General features: G+C 37.1%; 1 protein-coding gene across 2 annotated transcripts in view; it reads left to right on the top strand.

Moving 5' to 3' along the window:
* The window catches only part of Cdh8 (cadherin 8), a 362712-nt gene extending 351786 nt beyond the window's left edge, over nt 1-10926 (top strand). For both annotated transcript variants that reach the window (XM_046434742.2, XM_058575820.1), the window contains exon 13: nt 3844-10926. In XM_046434742.2, the coding sequence (XP_046290698.1) occupies nt 3844-3953 (110 nt within the window). In that variant the 3' untranslated portion in view covers nt 3954-10926. The remainder of the gene's footprint in view (nt 1-3843) is intronic.
* Nucleotides 10927-22756: the final 11830 nt, after the last annotated feature.

Genomic DNA, 22756 nt, shown 5'->3' with positions numbered 1-22756 from the left:
TTCTAGTAACTGCCTCCTTTGTGACAGCAACAAAACACTTGAATGTTATAACAAGAATTTAGTAGCTATCCAATGGTTTAATCAAATCCTTTTTGAGACCCCTCTTTTTGTGAATGATTCATCTTATATGCTTATCCCAGAGGCTATTGAATACTCTTTCTGAGGTCAAAGTGATGATCCAAAGTGACTTTTATAATCACCAGGTTAGCACAGTGTCTAAAACAAGTATCTGATGAATATAAGTTATCAACAGCAGTTGAAGTAATAATAATCAATTTTTAACAATATTCTAACTATCTTACACATTCCAAATCAAGGTGAAATTATTTATTTTTATTTATCTCTGTTATATCAGACTCATTTCTGACTTGTTTACAGTGAAGTGCCATAGATTAAACAAATATATCTACACAAAAATAACACTATTTTTCTTTGGGAAAATTAAACCTATGTACTCCTGTTAGGAATCAGTAGGTTATCTTCACATGGTAGTTTTGTGGGAAGGAGATAATAAATGGTATACCAGTTGTCCCAAACTTGCTTCAAAATTTATTTTACTTAGGAAGAGGGGATGGAAATATTTAGATTCCTTACTAAATTTTTACCATCACCATCTTAGCGTTTTGTGCTTAAAAGCCAATTCCAAATTTTGTAACATGGGGTGAAATGAGTAATAATGCTGTGTTCATTATAAAGACTACACTATATGAACTATGCTTTTAGAATATCATGAATTTATATGAAGATCCAAGGAACATGCACACAACACACACACACACACACACACACACAATTTAACTGAAGCCTTTACTTTAACAACAGACTTAGCAGGACTTCACCAACCAAAAGAATCAATAGGATTTTAAGCACTACATGCTCAACTTGCTAAGTAACACGTTATACAATTTTATTGAAGTGATTCTTTTTATATTTGTACATAGTCTTCTGTTCCATCAACATTTTTATATATTTTACATGTACCTACCTCTGTGGTTACTTTTCAAATAATTGTCTACAGATATTTTAATGTGTCTGTGGGTCTGTGTGTGTCACAAAGTTTAGTCTTTTCCTATCCTTTGAAACACATCTCTGCCCAAGGGTTTAATGATTAATGTAAAAAAAATTGTTATCTGGAACCAAGTGAGAAAAAAATTGTCTCCCTCTGTCTGCCACACAGTTCAAGGTTCCAGATGCATCCCTGGATGTCTGGACCCTTCTTGGGATGAAGTCAGCCTCCACTCTGTGTATTATTATTATTATTTTAATATTTATTTTTTAGTTGTAGTTGGACACAATACTTTATTTCATTTATTTATTTTCACATGGTGCTGAGGATTGAACCCAGGGCCTCACATGAGCTAGGTGAGCACTTTACTACTGAGTCACAACCCCAGCCTCTCTGTGTATTACTTGAGCAAACAAACTTATAAAAAATATCTCTTAAAGGTACAGATGTATATATTACAGAGTATTAGGAAGCCATTCCCTACCATACTTTTCATGAGTGCAATTATTACAATAGTTTAAAATAGTTCATAATAATAAGATACTATAAATTAAATTAAATTCATGTGTGAACCTTGCCTCAGAGAATTGTGATTTCTAGGCTATGAATTTTACAGTAAAAATGTTTTGGAAGAAAAATGTATAGGTAAGTGTATGTGTACATAAAAGAAAAAAAAAACTTAGATTCACTGGCATCGGTAGTGAAGCAAGAATGGTTAGAAATAGACAAATGTGTCTTTGGAAGAGTTCACTTAATCATATGCTTAAAGTAAGACAAGACTCTGCAGGAGACTTAGAAATCTCCTAGGAGCAGCCGGATTCCACACTGAGACTCAACAGAGTGCTGGGCTATGCTGTATTTTGGAGAAGGAAAAGCGGGTGCTGAGAGCTAAGTAGCCAATTACTCTTTATAGCCACATAAGGACTGGAGGCAAGTAGTCCCTTCCAACGAGTTGTGTTATGCGATCACTAGCTTTGCAGGGAATCTCACGAATGTATAACCTTCTGATTGCCTTTTTGATTGAAAGTTCCATCTGAGATCAAGGCAGTGCAACCAGTAATAAGATTTCAAAAAATCCCATCACTGGCACTGTCGGAAAGGTTGAGCATGACTGAAATCCCATCATTGTCAGTCAAAAAGATAAGGTAACAGCGGGCATCACTATAAAAGCTGTATAAATGCACAATTTCAACATGAATATCAACATTGAAAAGAATATGCATGATATCAACATTGAAAGGAATATGCATGCATGTTCATCTGTATACACACACAAATATATACACACACAAATATATACACACACAATTAAGGGAGTGGTGATAATTTATATTCAGTTCATTTCGCATTCTCATACACTACTAAAACCTGGAATGGGGGCTCTTTGTTTTCCTCAATCTAAGTCTGAATTTGAAAGCAATTCGACTGAGGATAAAGGGTTTTAAATGTAATTTTTTTATTTGTGAACAAAATAATTGCTCATAATGCTTGGGATTAGAATTAATGCATTACATCCTGAACTTGGATTTAGACGTTCTGCATCATTGTATTTTTGTGGAGAAAATAATTGTAGAATATATTTTATAGGAAATACTTTCTGGTGTGTTTTTATTTTATTTTATTTATAAATTGCAATAGCTTTGTTGCTCTACAAAATTTATTTGAAATGTTACTTAGTTGCACAGTGTTGACTATGTTTGACATTGTAGTTACTGCTCTTCATAAAAATTGTAGGAGATGATGTTGTCATTATCACTAAAGTAGATATTTATTTTTTTATGATTTTATTCTATAGTCAATACACATGTGTGGATTAAATAATATATTATCTATATTTAAGATATCCAAGCCTTACTACTATAGACACAATCCTGGTATTATAGGACCATGCAATTAACCCCTGTCCTTACTCCCTGGATAGACAATCTAAGGGATAAGAAGTTTGTCTAGTACAATTACTCAGCTTCTACCAGTGCAGGGATTAGCTGATATATAGATATGAACAAATAAATGCAATGGTTATTTCAAAACGTATTTTTCTAACTTATAAAAGAAGCTAATCAATCACATCTAAACTAATTGTTGAAATATTCCTTGCCTATAACTAAATAGTTGTCACATTTGGAGTTAAACTTAGGTTGATCTGACATTAGAGTCCCTTAACTCTCCACTAAACAATACTATCTGTGATTATAATGTGAGGCTTAAAATGATAAGAAATAGAAAGCACATTATAGTTTGTGCTGTGGAAGTACTGAGCAGTAATTAAGTGACTCCAAATGGCAAGACTTAATGAAGGTTTCACAGAGATTTTTTTTTTTTTTTTTTTTTTTAAGATAGCAAATGAATAAGCACAAAGAAACCACAGCTTTTCCAAAAACTAAGGGTAATTGTAAGAAGTGCCACATGTAAGGACTAAAGACAGATGTTTGGACACTCGGAAAGATAGAGAAATTGATGTTCATAGAATGCTCTCTCCTAAGGCCTAAATCATGTTTTCTTTTGTGGATGAGATATGAGGCTCAGAGACTTCTTAAGGAATGTTCTAGAATTTAGCTACACATCTAGTAAGTGAGAGGTGGGAGTTGGAGTATAGCTTCTGAGTCATTTCCAGGATGGTGAAGTTGTGTTTCGATATGCACTGCCTCTCCTTTACTCATGGAAATTTCTTCTAGACCACAGCAGGAGACATTTGCGGGAGGTATTGGTGCCTGAGGGCACTCTCCTTCCAACTTGTGTTACCTGACACCATCTGGTTCACACACCTTGAATGCAAGTGTTATCTCTAACAGATATCTCTACTAATAGATAATAGATATCTCTATTATCATTCACAGATTACAGAAGAGGGTTACTAGGAGGAATAACACAGGATGTTGCTGAAGACAAAGACTGCGGAAACAGTGACATCAATGAACTCAGAGGCCAGAACTACAAAAGGAAATGAGAAGTCACAAAAGGCAAATTTTAATTCCTTCAGATTTCTTCTGTATGTGCCAGGGTATGGAGGGCCATTCTGACTCCACATAAACATGAGGAAGATTTTAACAACTATCGTCTAAGATTAAACATGCAATTTACAAATCATTGATTGAGATGACTTCTCCTTTCTAATGGATGCTTTCCTTTGGCTTTGACTTTCTTTGATGGTTTTCTATAATTCAACCTCTAGATTTGGAGAGCTATTACCTATTTGTCAAGTTTGTAGAATATAGAAGTGGATGATGTAGGCTCAATGTTGGGGCTATAAATAACAGTATTGCAAATAAATTTTAAAAAGTACCCCCTACCAAAACATGTATTTTCTGCAACGTATGTTTGAGATACTGTGCTTGTGACAGGTGAAAGGTATACTCACCATTCTTCTCTTGCTTCTTAAAGACATGGGTAATAATTGGATAAATTATAGAGTTAAGTAAAGGACAAACCATTAGACTTGGCTGTACTATAAAAGTGGGGAGCAGACAGTGATTTGAAATCACAGAGAAAAATGTCAAAGCTTACTAAGGCACAATACCATGCTAAGGCATTGCTGAAAGAGTCTTGGAGAGAGCAGACTGTCAGAACATGAAGACTAGAGGGTAAGGTCAGGCTAGATTCCAGATATCTAAAAATGAATAGAGATGCCAAAGGGGGAAATTTCTCAATAAAATTCAATGTCAATATCTAAAATGCTCCATGTAACAAAACTCTCCAATGCTTATTTGTTTAACAACTGTGTACTGAGGATATTACACTAATCTATATGTTGAGAATAAAGCAGTGAATAGGATAGGAAAGGCTATCTCCCTTCAAAGCTTTGGTAGTATGAGAAAAATAATAGATGGGTAAATTTAAGAAAAAAATGGATATGATGGAACTTAATATAGATACCTAAGAAACTAAATGTTTTGCATATCATAGAGATATTTCAGTTGCTAGTTTTTACACTAATAGTAAACAACTGCAAAAACTATGTAAAAGTTTGTTTTAGTTGTTCTCCTGTAACTAAACCAGTGGCATACACAATAAATGAGAATGAGGTCTATTCTGTAGTGGATGAGGGAGAAAGCACACAATAAGACGTGGAGAGCTGAGCAGAGAGTGTATTATACAGGTCGTGGTCGACCAGGATTAGAAGCTCAGATTCACTTTATGCGAAAGAGGAAGCAATTGAAAGGGACTAAAACTGAGGGAATGACATGGTCTGACTTGTAGTTTTGAAATGATCATTCTCATTCTTGTATGGAAATAATATTGTCGGACCCCAGAATTAAAGCAGAGGCCCAGAGAGAAGGTTGTTTCTTTAGCCCAAGGAAGAAATTATCTTTCCTTTCACTCTTTCAGTGGTAATAGAGATGGAAGAAATAGAATCCTGATATATATCAGATATAAAATTGGAATCAATGGAGGATGCATTCAATAAGCTGAAAGAAGGAAAGATGAAATTTAAACATGACTCCTAGAGGTTTTTACTTGAACAACTATGTGATTAATAGATCCATTTGCAAAGATTGTGAAGACAGACTGAATTTGGATACCAAAAGCTTGCATCTGACTTCTCTAATGATCCACAGTAGAAAAAAGATAGCAGAAACCATAGTCCTGTAGAAACTCCTACACGGAGTATGTATAAGACTGTGTTAGGGTTTCCTAGAGAAGCAGAACCAAATGTATGTACAATGTGTGTATGTCTCTCTGTGTGTGTGTGCATGCCTGTGTATTTAGGTGTGTGTGTGTATGTATAAAATAGATATCCTATTTTAGATATATGCATATATGAGAATATACTCTTACATGTGTATCCCATTTTAATATACATACATGTATATTAAAGAGAGGAAGAGAGACAGAGATGGATAAGTAGATATTGATTTTGTATAAGGGTATTTGTATATTAGTATATTAGATAATGAGATGGGTCTGCTATCTGCAAGCTGGATATCCAGAAAAGCCAGTGATGTAGTTCAGTCTGAGACTGACTTCCTGAGAACCAGGCAAGCTAATGGCATAAGTTCCTACCTGAGGGCCAGAGAACATGAGATAGATAACCTGGCTCAAGAAGAAAGGCAGAAAGCAAAAGAATCAAATGAGTCCTTCCTGTTGTTTAGGCCCTTGGTGGAGCTACATGATGCCCACCTAGACCATGGGAGACAGCACACTGAATTCAAGGATTCAAAGGTTAACATCATCTAGAAACACCCACACCAATTCATCCAGAAATAACATTTAATCTAGGGACCCTGGGCACAGCTAAGTTGATACATAAAATTAATCTTCTCAGTGACCATCCCAAGCATGCTACTATATTTTGATTTTCTGTAGGTCAATTACTGAGTCGAAAAAGGTCACAAGACACATCATGATTCATCTTAGAGAAGATGTAGTTAGACTGATTATTTTGTATTTTCTAGTTTTCAAAAGACGAAAAACAAATAGAGGTTCTATTTCATTCAACAAGTTCATTCTTGGCTGGGGTATGAGGGATTCGGTCACTGGAAATGTTTCTTAGTGATTATGAAGAAATTATTATGAAACATTATCTATGCTTACAAAAATGTAAGGAAAAGCACATGTAGCATTATATGTAAATGTGACACATTGTCCAGGAAGCATTCCTAAGCTAATCCTTTCTCTTTGAAATGAATGCCAATCCTAAAAGAAAAAAACAAAAACAAAAAACTTTTGGTATTTGAGGTTTAGTTATGTTTAAAAACTAAAATTTACTGAAAAAATATACTCATTTTTTTGGATTATGTGTTAATCCCCACTTTCTAATAAAGTTAACCTACATCTCTGGAAGTTGATATTGGGTGCACAGAATTTGTCTAGAGAGAACAGTGTTGTGCCAATAAGAATCTCAGGCATAAAGAAGAATGAAATTATGGCATTTGCCAGTAAATGGTTGGAACTGGAGACTATCAAATCCAAAAGCCAAATGTTCTCTCTGATAACCCATAGCAAGGGAAATTATAGAAATTCATTGGATTAGACAAAGGGGAAGGAAGGAAAGGGAGGGGGCATGGGAATAGGAAAGACTGTAGAATGAACTGGATATAACTTCCCTATCCTTATATATGAATACACAACCAATGTAACTCTACAACATGTACAACCACAAGAATGGGATCCTAATTAGAATAAATTATACTCTATAGATGTATAATAAGTCAAAATACATTCTACTGTCATGTATATCTAAAAAGTACAAATAAAAATATATTAAAAATTATAAGAACTTCTTATATAAAGCACTAATTTAAATGGATGCACCAAATTTGACATGCATTTATTATGTTATGAACCCTGTAGTATATGCCATGGAGCTTGATCAAAGATGATGAGACTCATTTCCTCTCCTTGAGAACTTTTGTCTTCTGTGGCAGTCTCACACACTTATTTTAATTTTTAAAATTATAGCATTGTGTTTTTATTTGTGTATGTTTTGGCAATTTCAAATTGCTATTAGAACACTGAGTCAAATACTTAATACTTCATGAGTTCAGGGATACATGCATATTTATTATGCTCTGCCATGCAGAAAAAGTTAAAGATTTAGTTGGTCATTATGGGGTGTGATGATGCATATAAAGACAATATCAAGTGAGAAGCACAGGGGCACAAATGTTCAAGCACTCTAAAGAAGACCTTAAAACTTGGCAGGGATAAACCAAGAACAGAAGCTGATAGATTCATTTCTTTTTCCTATAGAAATGTCAATGAAATCTAGGAATATATTTATAAGTAACACCCTTTGTTTTACATGCTTTATTCTCGAAATATAATTTCATGTAATAGTTGACTATCAAAGACAAAAATGCCATGTGAATACATCAATAGATGATTTCTTTGAAAGTCTTCACAGAGTTACAACTTGCTTCAATCCTAGAAAATTAGTCAGTAAGCATAGAACAGAACTCCTTTTTTTTCATGAATGGTAATTACCCAAATTTTATAGCAATTAAAATAGCTAATAGAGAATCCTTACATACATTCTTCTAAGAGGAAATAAGGAAAGAAAAGCTGTCCTCATTGTTTCACTTCACTCTTTTTGGAAGAAATCATGAAGATTTCTAGATGTATGAAAATAATAGAAAAATTAACATATTAGATTGATAAATTATTAACACTAAGTAGATATTTCAGCAGTGTAGCTAAATCTGAATGATATTTATGAAAGAAATTAAAATGTTAAGGATTTCAATTCTTAAAATTTATTCTCCAATTTTCATCCCATTATAATCAAATTTGTAATGGAAATGTTTTTTTATGAATTTTATTTTACATTTTATTGAGGTCCATTCTCCCACAAAAAGAAAATGTAAGTAATATTAGCAGAAAGATAAGGAAAGAAGTATGTTTCTCACACTACCAGGTAAGAGGAATTTACTGCTAAGCTATGAAAAATAAATCAAGGAAACAATTAAAAAAAGTCATTAAAAAGCCTGTGGAATTTCTGTTGCAGGTAGAGAAGTAGACCAAAGTATATGAAACAATTTTTTAATTAAAAGTTCAAATTTAAAACAGTAGGCAATCACTTTAATCTCCAGAGACAGGTATAAAAAGGTGAATGCAGTAAAGTGTTGGTGAAAAGGTTAAAAATAATGCACTGCATCTCTCTTATGATCTATCATTTCCACATTAGGGTATAAACACCAGAGGAGTCCTTGCACAGGTTTGTAGGTGCATATGCCCAGTATTATTCACTTGGATGCTTTACACACACACACACACACACACACCCATAAATGAGGTACTGAACATGCCCTATGTATCCACACTAGGAGAATGGATCTTAATTTTATCTACTTAATAAGTGGACAAAGTTCTACTATGTGGCATTTGGACACAATTAAAATAAAACAGACACCAACAATTTTAAAACATTGTCAAGCAAAAAAATATATAAAGTAGAGGATGAAACATATGACATAATAACATTTATATTAAGCAAAACCACATAAAGATCCCACATAAAGATAGGTATTTATTGAATGACCCGACTGTGTACAGTTTTGATCAAGTGAGCTTCAATCCTAGAAAGCATACCTAAAGATAAAAAATGTAAGGTATGCTTCAGAAACACAGTAAATAACATATACATTAGACTTAATGGTTGATGGAGAGGAAGAAGTCTTAGACCAAGAGTGGGTGGTATTCTGATTGTGAAACTTTCCATATACTAAGAAACCCAATCCAAGATGTGAACTCCATACTAAGGAATTTTGTGATGCAGAACAAAAGAAGACCTTATCTGAGTGAAAGGTTTAAATTTTCCAATATTCTTCAGACCTTCTTTGAGGTCCCAATCTACATTTGCCAACTCAAATCTCTTAGAAATCCTATTGCAATGAAAATTCTTTTATTTTTTTTATCCTAGGATTCCTCAAATATAATTAATTATGATTTTTTTTCTTAGAAAAACCAATTTCATCTTTCTAGATACATGCATTTTATAGAATGAAATGTGAGCACGACTGCTAGAATCCATAAGCAAACAAAGGATTTTTAAGAAGTGAATGGGTATGATCAGATCTAATTTACTTTTCTTCCTCTTGAGGCATCATACTTATTGAATATTGACATTGCACACATTTCTGTGATAAGTTTTATTGGAAAAAAATTAGTAAAATGAGTCACAGATTTTACTCACACAGAGTTAACTGGAGACATGTAAATATATATTAATTTCTATTAGTGAAGTTAAATTAAACAGTACTATAGAATTCATCATCGTATTCTTATATGCACAGAACATATTTTGATCATATCCATCCCCTATTACCTTTTCTTCCACTCCCCTCCCCCCGATCTCTTTCTTCTTTTATACTTTCTGATACATTCATGTTATTTTACTTAACACATAGAAATAATTAGATGATGTGGCCTATGGTATATGACAGTATCTAAAGGAACTGATGAAACATTTGGGAGCTGTTATGTGGCTTTGGAAAAGAAAAGGCTCACAGAAGGTTCAGAATGACCAGCAAGAACAATGTGCACATTTATGTATGACCAACAGAACTCTGTGACCAAAAAAAAGGAACACAGATTTTTTTTGTATAATACTTTGCCTGTAACAGCAGAAATTCCACTTATAGGAATGCAAGTGACCAATATATGCCTGTAAGCCATTCATATATTGATCTGACAACTTATAAGAGTTCATTATAACCATATCAAGTGGAAAGTAGCCTCTTCTTGGGATGTTCCTGAAAGGTTCATGTTGAATTGACAGAATATTAGTTTTTTTACAGTCTATCCTCCTTATGTGAAACTCATATTATTTCTGCATTTGTATATGAAAATATTCCAGCATTGATGAAGGTAGAAAATAACTAGCTCTATAATTTGATGGTTTTATAATCATACTATAAAATGATTGCTCTCTTCTCTAATCCAAAACCAATAATGCTGAATGATGGTACATACTTAGCATGAGGTTTCTCAATGAGGAATGTACATGTGGGACAGTGAAGAAGGTGTTTTCAAGATTGTTCCCTAAGATGAGTTAAGTACTTCATATCTGCACAGAGTTGTACAAATAAGATCATCAGATCAGTTCCCCACTCTACATGCTACCAATTCATCATTAAAAATCAAACCTTGTGATATCCCTCTCATCAATTCAAGGGAGAATGTGGTAAACAACACAAAGTAAAGAGATTTGGAATTGCCTCTTGTAATCACCCAGATCCCTATCACCAGGCATGTTTACAACATAGCCATACTCAAGATCAAGTGTCTTCTCCTGACCTACACAGAGAACCTAGTTGGGAAAATACTAATTTTCTATGATCCTACTCAGAAACTGTTCCAGGTCCACTGATTCTGATGATTCCCTTTCTGGCTAATTTTATCAGATTTCTTTCTGGTTTATCTTATCAGCTGACTCCTTCTTGGAACCAATTTTCTACAAGGCCATGCTTTGTCCCTTGCATTTGGTTTTGCTTCCCATTCCAAAGGATGACCAAAGTCTTTAAATAAAATGATTGAGTTCTTGGCTGACCCTTTGGATGTGGAGATGTGGTCTTTCAGTTTTAAAAGATTTGTATTGTACTTACTTATTCTCAAATCATTTTCCTTGTGTCAATGAGTTCTGCAAAGTTTTACTTGCAAGTAGAATCATTTCAGTCCATTTTTTCCTGCCTATAATTTCTATACTGCATACTTTCGTAAGGGATAATTCAATCTGCTTCTTTGGGAAGTGAAAGGGAGAGAAAGAGGGCAAGGGGAAGTGTACTGAGATTGTTTAAAGGGGGATATCATATCGTTTCGAAAGTATTGATATAGTTAAGAATGGTGTGACTGACCGCAGCTCATTCAGCCATAGAACAGGTAATTTCAGGCTGCAATTCGCCTGCGGCTTGCAGACAGATTGCTAGGGTTCAGCGCCTGGGGGCTTCTTAAAATCTGATCTTATCGGAGTGAACACGGAGCGCGGGGCGGCCGAGTCCCGGCTCCCGGAACCGTCCCGGAACCGCCCTGGCTCCGGGCTGCGGAGCCTGCGGAGGCTGCTTCTTGGACCCTGCTAATATCAGAGCAAACACGAAACACCAAGAAGCCGAATTCCAGCTCCCGGAACTGAGCCCGCGGGGACTGCTTCTTGGAGCTTACACTTATAGGAGCTTACACCGAGCACAGAGCGGCCGAGTTCCGGCTCCCGGAACCGTCCCGGAACCGCCCTGGCTCAGGGCTGCGGAGCCCGCGGAGGCTGCTTCTTGGACCCTGCTACTATCAGAGCATACACCAAACACTAAGCGGCCGAATTCCGGCTCCCGGAACTGAGCCCGCGGGGGCTGCTTCTTGGAGCCTACACTTATAGGAGCTTACACCGAGCACGGAGCGGCCGAGTTCCGGCTCCCGGAACTTCCCTGGACCGGGGCTAGGAGCCCGCGGAAACTGTGTCTCGGTCCGGGTCCTGCTGAGGGCAGGTCAGGACTCACCCATTGCTTGGGTTGCCTGGCAAGGGGAACGAAATGCTGCCATTCGCATAGGATACCAACATGGCAGAGATCTGATGTCAGCAGAAAGCGGTGGAGGAGAGATCTTCATCAATACCAGCGGTGACATAAGCAGTTGGTCTCCTGGTAAGGGGGGTGAGGCTCAGTCACCCGAGTCTCCTCAATTTGTCCTCGAGCCAGAGGGAAGGAGCCGGGCCGCCGCCAGCCCCCGGAGCAGGCCCAGCGGCTCGCCAGCGTGGTGACCACGTGACCCCAATTGGAGAGGGGGCGGAGCGGAGCCTCCACCCACACCCGCCAGGTGGGCAGACCCACGACCCAGTAGTACATGGGCGTGGTAGGAGGGGCAGGGCAGAGCCGCCCTTCGCGCTTGCAAGGTAAACAGACCTGTGACAGCCTGGCGGGTCAGGCCCAGTGGCCTGCCAGTGTGGTACACACGTCACCCCAACTCGAGTAGGGGCAGAGCAGATCCTTATCCCACGCCCGGATCAGGCCCTGTCGGTGTGGAGGTCACGTGACCCCAATTGGAGTGGGGGTGGAGCGGAACCGCCACCCGTGCCCGCAGGGTGAGCAGACCAGTGATCAACCTGCAGATCAGGCCCAGGGGTCCGCAGGCGTGGTAGGAGGGGCAGGGCAGATCCGCCGCCCGCGCCTTCAAGGTAGGCAGACCTACAACAGACCGGCGGATCAGGCCCAGGAGCCTGCCGGCGGGGTACAAACACCACCCTAATTGGAGTAGTGACAGAGCAGAGTCGCCTCCCTTGCCAGGAACAGACCCAGCATCCTGCAGGCGGGGTAGTCACGACACCCCAATTGGAGTAGGGGCAAAGCAGAGCCTCCACTCGTGCCCGAAAGGTGGGCAGATCTGCGACCGACCAGCAGGACAGGCCCAGTGGCCTGCTGGTACGACAGACACGTCACCCCAATTGGAGTAGGGGCAGAACAGAGCCGCCACCAGCTCCCAGAACAGGCCCAGTGACCTGCCGGCGTGGTAGCCACGACACCCCAATTGGAATAAGGAGAGAGCAGAGCCGCCGCCCGCACCTGCAGGAAAGATACGCAAGCAGTATGAAAAGACAAGGAAAGAAAGGACCACAAGCAATGCAGGTCAACGCAACTTTAGAAGAGGTAACAGCTGCAGCAGATGGAATGTCAGATAAAGAATTCAGGATATACATGCTTCAAATGATCTGGAGTATCAAGGAAGACATTAAACAGCAAAATCAGACAATGAAAGATCACTTCGACAACGAATTACGCAAACAAATCCAGGAAGCAAAGGATCAACTATACAGGGAGATAGAGGTTATAAAAAACAAGCAATCAGAAATCCTAGAAATGCAGGAAGCAATAAACCAACATAAAAACTCAATGGAGAATACTACCAACAGAGTAGAACACTTAGAAGATAGAACATCAGACAATGAAGACAAAGTATTTCAACTGGAAAAGAACATAGACAGCTCAGCAAGACTGTTAAGAAACCATGAGCAGAACATCCAAGAAATATGGGATAACATTAAGAGACCAAACTTAAGAGTCATTGGGATACAGGAAGGTACAGAGCTCCAAACCAAAGGAATGAGCAGTCTATTCAATGAAATAATACAAGAAAACTTCCCAGACTTGAAGAATGAGACAGAATCCCAAATCCTAGAAGCCTACAGGACGCCGAATGTGCAAAATCATAAGAGATCCACACCTAGACACATTATAATGAAGATGCCCAACATACAGAATAAGGAGAGAATTTTAAAAGCTACAAGAGAAAGGAAGCAGATTACATTTAGGGGCAAGCCAATCAGGATAACAGCTGATCTTTCAACACAGACTCTGAAAGCTAGAAGATCCTGGAATAACATATTTCAAACACTGAAAGATAATGGGTTCCAACCAAGAATTGTGTATCCAGCGAAATTAAGCTTCAGGATGGAGAATGAAATTAAAACCTTCCACGATAAACAAAAGTTTAAAGAATTCGCAGCTAGAAAACCATCTCTTCAAAACATCCTAGCCAAAGTATTACAGGAAGAGGAAATGGAAAATAACAATGAAAACCAACAGTGGGAGGTAGGACAGTAAAGGGGGGGGGGAACAATCAAAGAGGAAAACAAACAATGTTTAGTAACAGAAATAAACAAATATGGCTGGAAGAACAACCCATATCTCAATAATAACCCTAAATGTTAATGGCTTAAACTCACCAATTAAGAGACACAGGCTAGTAGAATGGATCACAAAACAAGACCCAACAATATGCTGCCTACAGGAGACGCATTTGATAGGAAAAGACATACATAGGCTGAAGGTGAAAGGTTGGGAAAAATCATATCACTCATATGGACTTCGGAAACAAGCAGGCGTGTCCATACTCATATCAAATAAAATAGATTTCAAGCCAAAGTTAATCAAAAGAGATAAAGAGGGACACTACATACTGCTTAAGGGAACCATACACCAACAAGACATAACAATCATAAATATTTATGCCCCAAACAATGGTGCAGCTATGTTCGTCAAACAAACTCTTCTCAAGTTCAAGAGTCTAATAGACCACCACACCATAATCATGGGAGACTTCAACACACCTCTCTCGCCACTGGACAGATCTTCCAAACAAAAGTTGAATAAGGAAACTATAGAACTCAATAACACTATTAATAACCTAGACCTAATTGACATATATAGAGTATACCACCCAACATCAAGCAGTTACACTTTTTTCTCAGCAGCACATGGATCCTTCTCAAAAATAGATCATATATTATGTCACAGGGCAACTCTTAGACAATATAAAGGAGTAGAGATATTACCATGCATCTTATCTGATCATAATGGAATGAAACTGAAAATCAACGATAAAAGAAGGAAGGAAAAAGCATACATCAATTGGAGAATGAACAATAGGTTACTGAATGATCAATGGGTTATAGAAGACATCAAGGAGGAAATTAAAAAATTCTTAGAGATAAATGAAAACACAGACACAACATATCGGAATCTATGGGACACATTGAAAGCAGTTCTAAGAGGAAAATTCATTGCTTGGAGTTCATTCCTTAAAAAAAGAAAAAACCAACAAATAAATGATCTCATACTTCATCTCAAAATCCTTGAAAAAGAAGAGCAAAACAACAGCAAAAGAAGTAGAAGGCAAGAAATAATTAAAATCAGAGCTGAAATTAATGAAATCGAAACAAAAGAAACAATTGAAAAAATTGACAAAACTAAAAGTTGGTTCTTTGAAAAAATAAACAAAATCGACAGACCCTTAGCGATGCTAGTGAAGAGAAGAAGAGAGAGAACTCAAATTACTAGCATACGGGATGAAAAAGGCAATATCACAACAGACACTTCAGAAATACAGAAGATAATCAAAAACTATTTTGAATCCTTATACTCCAATAAATTAGAAGATAGTGAAGGCATAGATAAATTTCTTAAGTCATATGATCTGCCCAGATTGAGTCAGGAGGATATAGAAAACCTAAACAGACCAATATCAATTGAGGAGATAGAAGAAACCATCAAAAGACTACCAACTAAGAAAAGCCCAGGTCCCGATGGGTATACAGCAGAATTTTACAAAACCTTTAAAGAAGAACTAATACCAATACTTTTCAAGCTACTTCAGGAAATAGAAAAGGAGGGAGAACTTCCAAATTCATTCTATGAGGCCAACATCACCCTGATACCTAAACCAGACAAAGACACTTCAAAGAAAGAAAACTACAGACCAATATCTCTCATGAACCTAGATGCAAAAATCCTCAATAAAATTCTGGCCAATCGGATACAAAAACATATCAAAAAAATTGTACACCATGATCAAGTAGGATTCATCCCTGGGATGCAAGGCTGGTTCAATATACGGAAATCAATAAATGTTATTCACCACATCAATAGACTTAAAAATAAGAACCATATGATCATCTCGATAGATGCGGAAAAAGCATTTGACAAAGTACAGCATCCCTTTATGTTCAAAACTCTAGAAAAACTAGGGATAACAGGAACATACCTCAATATTGTAAAAGCAATCTATGCTAAGCCTCAGGCTAGCATTATTCTGAATGGAGAAAAACTGAAGGCATTCCCTCTAAAATCTGGAACAAGACAGGGATGCCCTCTCTCTCCACTTCTCTTCAACATAGTTCTCGAAACACTGGCCAGAGCAATTAGACAGACGAAAGAAATTAAAGGCATAAAAATAGGAAAAGAAGAAATTAAATTATCACTATTTGCAGATGATATGATTCTATATCTAGCAGACCCAAAAGGCTCTACAAAGAAACTATTAGAGCTAATAAATGAATTCAGCAAAGTGGCAGGATTTAAAATCAACACGCATAAATCAAAGGCATTCCTGTATATCAGCGACAAATCCTCTGAAATGGAAATGAGGACAACCACTCCATTCAAAATATCTTCAAAAAAAATAAAATACTTGGGAATCAACCTAACAAAAGAGGTGAAAGACTTATACAATGAAAACTACAGAACCCTAAAGAGAGAAATAGAAGAAGATCTTAGAAGATGGAAAAATATACCCTGTTCATGGATAGGCAGAACTAACATCATCAAAATGGCGATATTACCAAAAGTTCTCTATAGGTTTAATGCAATGCCAATCAAAATCCCAATGGCATTTCTTGTAGAAATAGAGAAAGCAATCATGAAATTCATATGGAAAAATAAAAGACCCAGAATAGCAAAAACAATGCTAAGCAAGAAGTGTGAATCAGGCGGTATAGCGATACCAGACTTCAAACTATACTACAGAGCAATAGTAACAAAAACAGCATGGTACTGGTACCAAAACAGGCGTGTGGACCAATGGTACAGAATAGAGGACACAGAAACCAATCCACAAAACTACAACTATCTTATATTTGATAAAGGGGCTAAAAGCATGCAATGGAGGAAGGATAGCATCTTCAACAAATGGTGCTGGGAAAACTGGAAATCCATATGCAACAAAATGAAACTGAATCCCTTTCTCTCGCCATGCACAAAAGTGAATTCAAAATGGATCAAGGAACTTGATATCAAATCAGAGACGCGCCGTCTGATAGAAGAAAAAGTTGGCTACGATCTACAGTCGGTGGGGTCGGGCTCCAAATTCCTCAATAGGACACCCATAGCACAAAAGTTAATAACTACAATCAACAAATGGGACTTACTCAAACTAAGAAGTTTTTTCTCAGCAAAAGAAACAATAAGAGAGGTAAATAGGGAGCCTACACCCTGGGAACAAATCTTTACTCCTCACACTTCAGATAGAGCCCTAATATCCAGAGTATACAAAGAACTCAAAAAATTAGACAATAAGAGAACAAACAACCCAATCAACAAATGGGCCAAGGACCTGAACAGACACTTCACAGAGGAGGACATACAGTCAATCAACAAGTACATGAAAAAATGCTCAACATCTCTAGCTGTCAGAGAAATGCAAATCAAAACCACCCTAAGATACCATCTCACTCCAGTAAGATTGGCAGCCATTAGGAAGTCAAACAACAACAAGTGCTGGCGAGGATGTGGGGAAAAGGGTACACTTGTACATTGCTGGTGGGACTGCAGATTGGTGCAGCCAATTTGGAAAGCAGTATGGAGATTTCTTGGAAAGCTGGGAATGGAGCCACCATTTGACCCAGCTATTCCCCTTCTTGGTCTATTCCCTAAAGACCTAAAAAGAGCATGCTACAGGGACACTGCTACATCGATGTTCATAGCAGCACAGTTCACAATAGCAAGACTGTGGAACCAACCTAGATGCCCTTCAATAGAGGAATGGATAAAAAAAATGTGGCATTTATACACAATGGAGTATTACTCTGCATTAAAAAATGACAAAATCATAGAATTTACAGGGAAATGGATGGCATTAGAGCAGATTATGCTAAGTGAAGCTAGCCAATCCCTAAAAAACAAATGCCAAATGTCTTCTTTGATATAAGGAAAGTAACTAAGAACAGAGTAGGGACGAAGAACAGGAGAAGAAGATTAACATTTAACAGCGATGAGAGGTGGGAGGGAAAGGGAGAGAGAAGGTAAATTGCACGGTAATGGAAGGAGACCCTCAGGGTTATACAGTGGAGGGGGTAGAGAGAGAGGAGGGGAGGGGAGGGGAGAGGTGGGGAGGGGGGAGGGTGGATGATGGGAAAGGCAGCGGAGCACAACAGACACTAGTATGGCAATTTGTAAATCAATGGATGTGTAACTGATGTGAATCTGCAATCTGTGTATGGGGTGAAGGTGGGAGTTCATAACCCACTAGAATCAAAGTGTGGAATATGATATGTCAAGAAATTTGTAATGTTTTGAACAACCCACAATAAAAAATTAAAAAAAAAAAAAAAGAGAACTTCGCCTTCATCAAGTGGCGCTACTTGGTTACCCTGAAAAACAGCTGCTACTGGAAAGGCAGATTAAATGTTTATTTTCTTAAATTACCACTTTTCAGATTAAGAATTGGTTTAATAGTGACTATTACAAATTTCAATAAAGATTGTTCCCTGCCTCCTTAAAAAAAAAAAAAAAAAAAAAAAAAGAATGGTGTGCAGGATCTCAAAACTAACAGCAGAAAAAATACCACTAATAGTCTTAGTTTTGATTGAAAAATGAGAATAAATTGTTACTTGAAATTGGAAAGAAATCTCAGGTTTTTACTTTCAGCACAGGAGAGGGGAGCATGACAAAGAAGGGTTGTTGATTTTTTGGAAATCCATTGATGATAAAGGGATCAAATAAATTTAGATGTAAGTAAGAAGGAGCAAAGGAACTAAAGAAAGAAAAATGTTGAACTGCGAATTGACTGAGCATTACCGGGTACCATTTTCATAAATTTGTATGAGATGTCGACAAAGTAAGTGGTATTTTTAATCACCTTTCTACAGGTTAAAAAACTGAGATTCTGAAATATGAAGTAACTAGAACAAAGTCACATTTTCATCTATGACAAAAGCTGAAATTTGTAGTCCATGTGTGCTGAATTGCCAACAAGTGACACTTCTAAGACGGTCCAAAAATACGATCTCATTTATTTGAATCAACACAGTTTCTGCAGGATTCTCCAATCATCTTCATTGTGTCATTGAGTTCTTCAAAGCTCTTCTTCCAATTGGAATCAAAATATCCCCTGGTTTTCATGGACTCCTTAATGTACCTTTTTCTCACCTCCAGAAAAATGAGGCTTTCTCCATTCTTGTGAGCAATTTCAGCAATATCACTTTTTGCTGGGACTTTCATTACATTCACAAGATAGCTATGTTTAGAAACAAGATTTCCAATGCAATCTGGCTTATGCTTTACCCTGTACATACACATACATTTGAAGCAATTCTTTCTTGTAACTGTAAAATTCAATCTAAGAAATAATTTTGGAAGGTTTCAATACCTCTTACACTTATGACATAGGTAATAACTGACTGTGACCTTGTGCTTTCCAGAGACAATGAACTGTGCTTGTCCTCAAACATTGAGAAGCAATGATATTTCCTGAACACACCTGGTGGGAAAAAAAAGGCATGTTCCTCAGTCAATGATACTAAGAGATAACAGACGATTAGATTCTCATTTATGGAAGGAAATTCAGCAAAGAATTATGTGAAATTATCCTCTCCCTTGCCACCTGAAGCTGAAAACTTTATATCCCTGTCTTTGATGAAAAAAAAAAGTGAGGAAATCAGGCTTTTTGATAGACACCTGTTATATATTTATTTAGTCAGCCAATGTCTTCCCCCTTTGCAAGCCAGGATACTGAGTTCTGGGTACACATTTTCAAATAAAAATGACATGCTCCCTGTCATCCTGGATCCAACACAGGAATGGATGTATACAATAGTCTAAACACACATACCTCAAACCTCCAAATTTTACACCATAAAGTGTCATGTGAGTGAGAGTAAGAGGCTTCACAAATGTGTCCTGTACCAGGTGCTCGGGCAAGAAGAATAAAATCTAACATGACAGCACAAGTCAAGCCATGTGTTACAGTGTGATGTTGGGCCAGCATAGAGGAGGAAAAACTATTTGATCACACAGAGAGGGTAACTTTTGTAAATCATCATCTAGAGGAGGAAAGATTTTTTAAAATTCTACAGACACTGTAACTGGTTGTCAATCTTGAAATACTGTGAAGAAACATTTTGGAATCTAGAAGAGAAAATAATAAAGGAGGCTGATTTCATTAAGTTAGACTGGAATGCCTCAAATATGAAAAAACAGGTATTTAAGCTAAGTACACTCATACTATTTAGTGAGTGGAATCACATCGTGTTTAAGATGATGAAAGAAGATCATTATTGTACTAAGAAAGTGTTAAAGGAGGAGTCAAGATGAAAGAGGAAGTGAAGAATGAATTTAGAGCTCTAGAAAGAAACTCAAGGGGAGTTATTACTGCAGACTGAGAGCAGAGAGGTCCCAAGAGTGATATACTTGGCTAAAGGAGTTCAGAGATTTGTGAGGTGTAGACTGAAAATACCTGCTGAATCTGTCCTTGGTGTCCATTGTGAACATAGGGCAGTAGACTGGACCAAACCAAGCAGATTAAATGAAACCAAGTGAGTGAAAATAATAATAATAATTTTAAAAAAGAGCTTAGAGAATCAAGATAGAACCTATAAACATTTTTTAGTTTAGGTTCAAAGACAAATTTCTTCAGAAAACTGATTATAGGAGTTTATAGGACCAAAAGAACATTTGAAAAAAAAATTGACTTTATTTATTTATTTATGTTTTTTATTTATTTAAAAAAATAAATGACAACAGAATGCATTACAATTCTTTTTACACGTATACAGCACAATTATCTCTGGTTGTATATAAAGTATGTTGACACCAATTCCTGTCTTCATACATGTACTTTGAATAATGATGTCTACCACATTCCACCATCCTTGCTAATCCGCTGCCCCCTCTCTTTCACTCCCACCCCTCTGCCCTATCTAGAGTTCATCTGTTCCTCTCATGTTCCCCCTCCCTACCCCATTATGAGTCAGCCTCTTTATATCAGAGAAACATTCGGCATTTGTTTTTTGGGGGGGATTGGCTAACTTCACTAAGCATTATCTTCTCCAATGCCATCCATTTAGCTGCAAATGCCATGATTTTATTCTCCTTTATTGCTGAGTAAAATTCCATTGTGTATGTATGCCACATATTTTTAATCCATTCATCTACGGAAGGGCACCTAGGTTGACTTCACAGTTTTGCTATTGTGAATTGTGCTGCTGTGAACATTGATGTGGCTGTGTCCCTGTACTATGCTGATTTTAAATCTTTTGGGTATAGACCAAGGAGAGGGATAGCTGGGTCAATTGGTGGTTCCATTCACAGATTTACAAGGAATATCCATACTGCCTTCCATAATGGCTGCACCAATTTGCAGTCACACCAGCAATGTATGAGTGCACCTTTTTTCCCCACATCCTCGCCAACACTTATTGTTGTTTGTCTTCATAATAGTGCCATTCTGACTGGAGTGAGACAATATCTTAGAGTAGTTTTGATTTGCATTTCTCTAATTGCTAGAGATGATGAACAATTTTATATTTTTTTAATTTAAATATTCGAGACAATGGATCACGTCTCATGTTATTTAAAGATAAACCAGTAAGTAAAGAGAACTTGATGATGTAATTATCTGACTAACTAACTGTCAGATCAATATCCAGGCAAAATAGAGGGGTAGATAGAAGTTGTGGCCCAGAGAAGATGTTGAGAATTAACGGCTAACATCCCAATCATTCATTCTACTATAATAAAAATGAAAATACTTTTTAAGATGGTGCTGTGTTCTGGCCACTGCACTAAAGGCTGCCCATGCTGCGTAAGTTAGCATTCTGACCACTGTGTCCTTCATGGGGCTTTCATTCAAGTGCAGTTGACAGACCACACATAGACCAACAAAACACAAGGAAAGTAAAGGGAGAGGGAGAGAGAAAGAGTGACAAGGGAGGATAGCTCAGGTAGAGAAGTCAATGGAGCCTTCTTTGAAGAAGTAGTGTTTACATGGAGACCTGAGACAGACTGAGCTAGAACAGATCTGGAGGCAAAAAGAAGAAAGGCAAGAAGAAAGTTCCCCAGTGCTGTTCTCAAGTAAAGCATTTGTATACTCCCAAAGGAGGCAGGTGTTAATTTACTCATGTGGGTTTCACAATCATTTTTACAAACCTGGAATACCTGGAAGAATCAATTGGCATCCCACACTAAGACACCTGACTTTAGATTGCTCCATCATAATCTTCTATTTTTTTTCTTAGCATTTTGAGATAAGTCTCTGCATAGTATTTAGCCTAATTATAATCCCATTATAGTACACCATTTAGTATTTTTTTATTAAAAAATTGCCTATTTCAATATCACATTCAATTTTTTTTTGCATGTAAAACTGGGTATTCGCTTTATTACAAGCATGATGCCCATCTTCAGTAACTGCAGAAATACCATAACCTGATGTTTCAGCTACTAAAAAGTTCCTAGTTACTTTGGGAATGTTTTCTGTTTTATTAATACAATGATGGAGTTTACAGTTATCTAAAGTATATAATTACATCCATTAATAGTAACACTGCATTTTTACATTAATTATAATGAGAATTAATGGGTGGTTATATAAGTTTTCTGCTTCAGGGAAAAAAATTTTGTACTAATTACTCTTATGCAGCCAGGATGAATTTATGCACAAATTTATTTTGGTAATTCTTTTAGGAAATTTAGAGATTTCAGGTTCTAGAAACCATGAATTATGAGATTTAGAAAATATATTTAGGCTGAGATATCAGAGTTCCAAATGCTAAACAAA

This window comes from Marmota monax, unplaced genomic scaffold (genome assembly GCF_021218885.2).
Source record: "Marmota monax isolate L192 unplaced genomic scaffold, Marmota_monax_Labrador192_F-V1.1 WCK01_AAM20220418_F8-fsc00024, whole genome shotgun sequence".
Taxonomy (NCBI): Eukaryota; Metazoa; Chordata; class Mammalia; order Rodentia; family Sciuridae; genus Marmota; species Marmota monax.
Note: the sequence above shows the minus strand (reverse complement) of the source record. Positions and strands in the feature narration are given on the sequence as shown.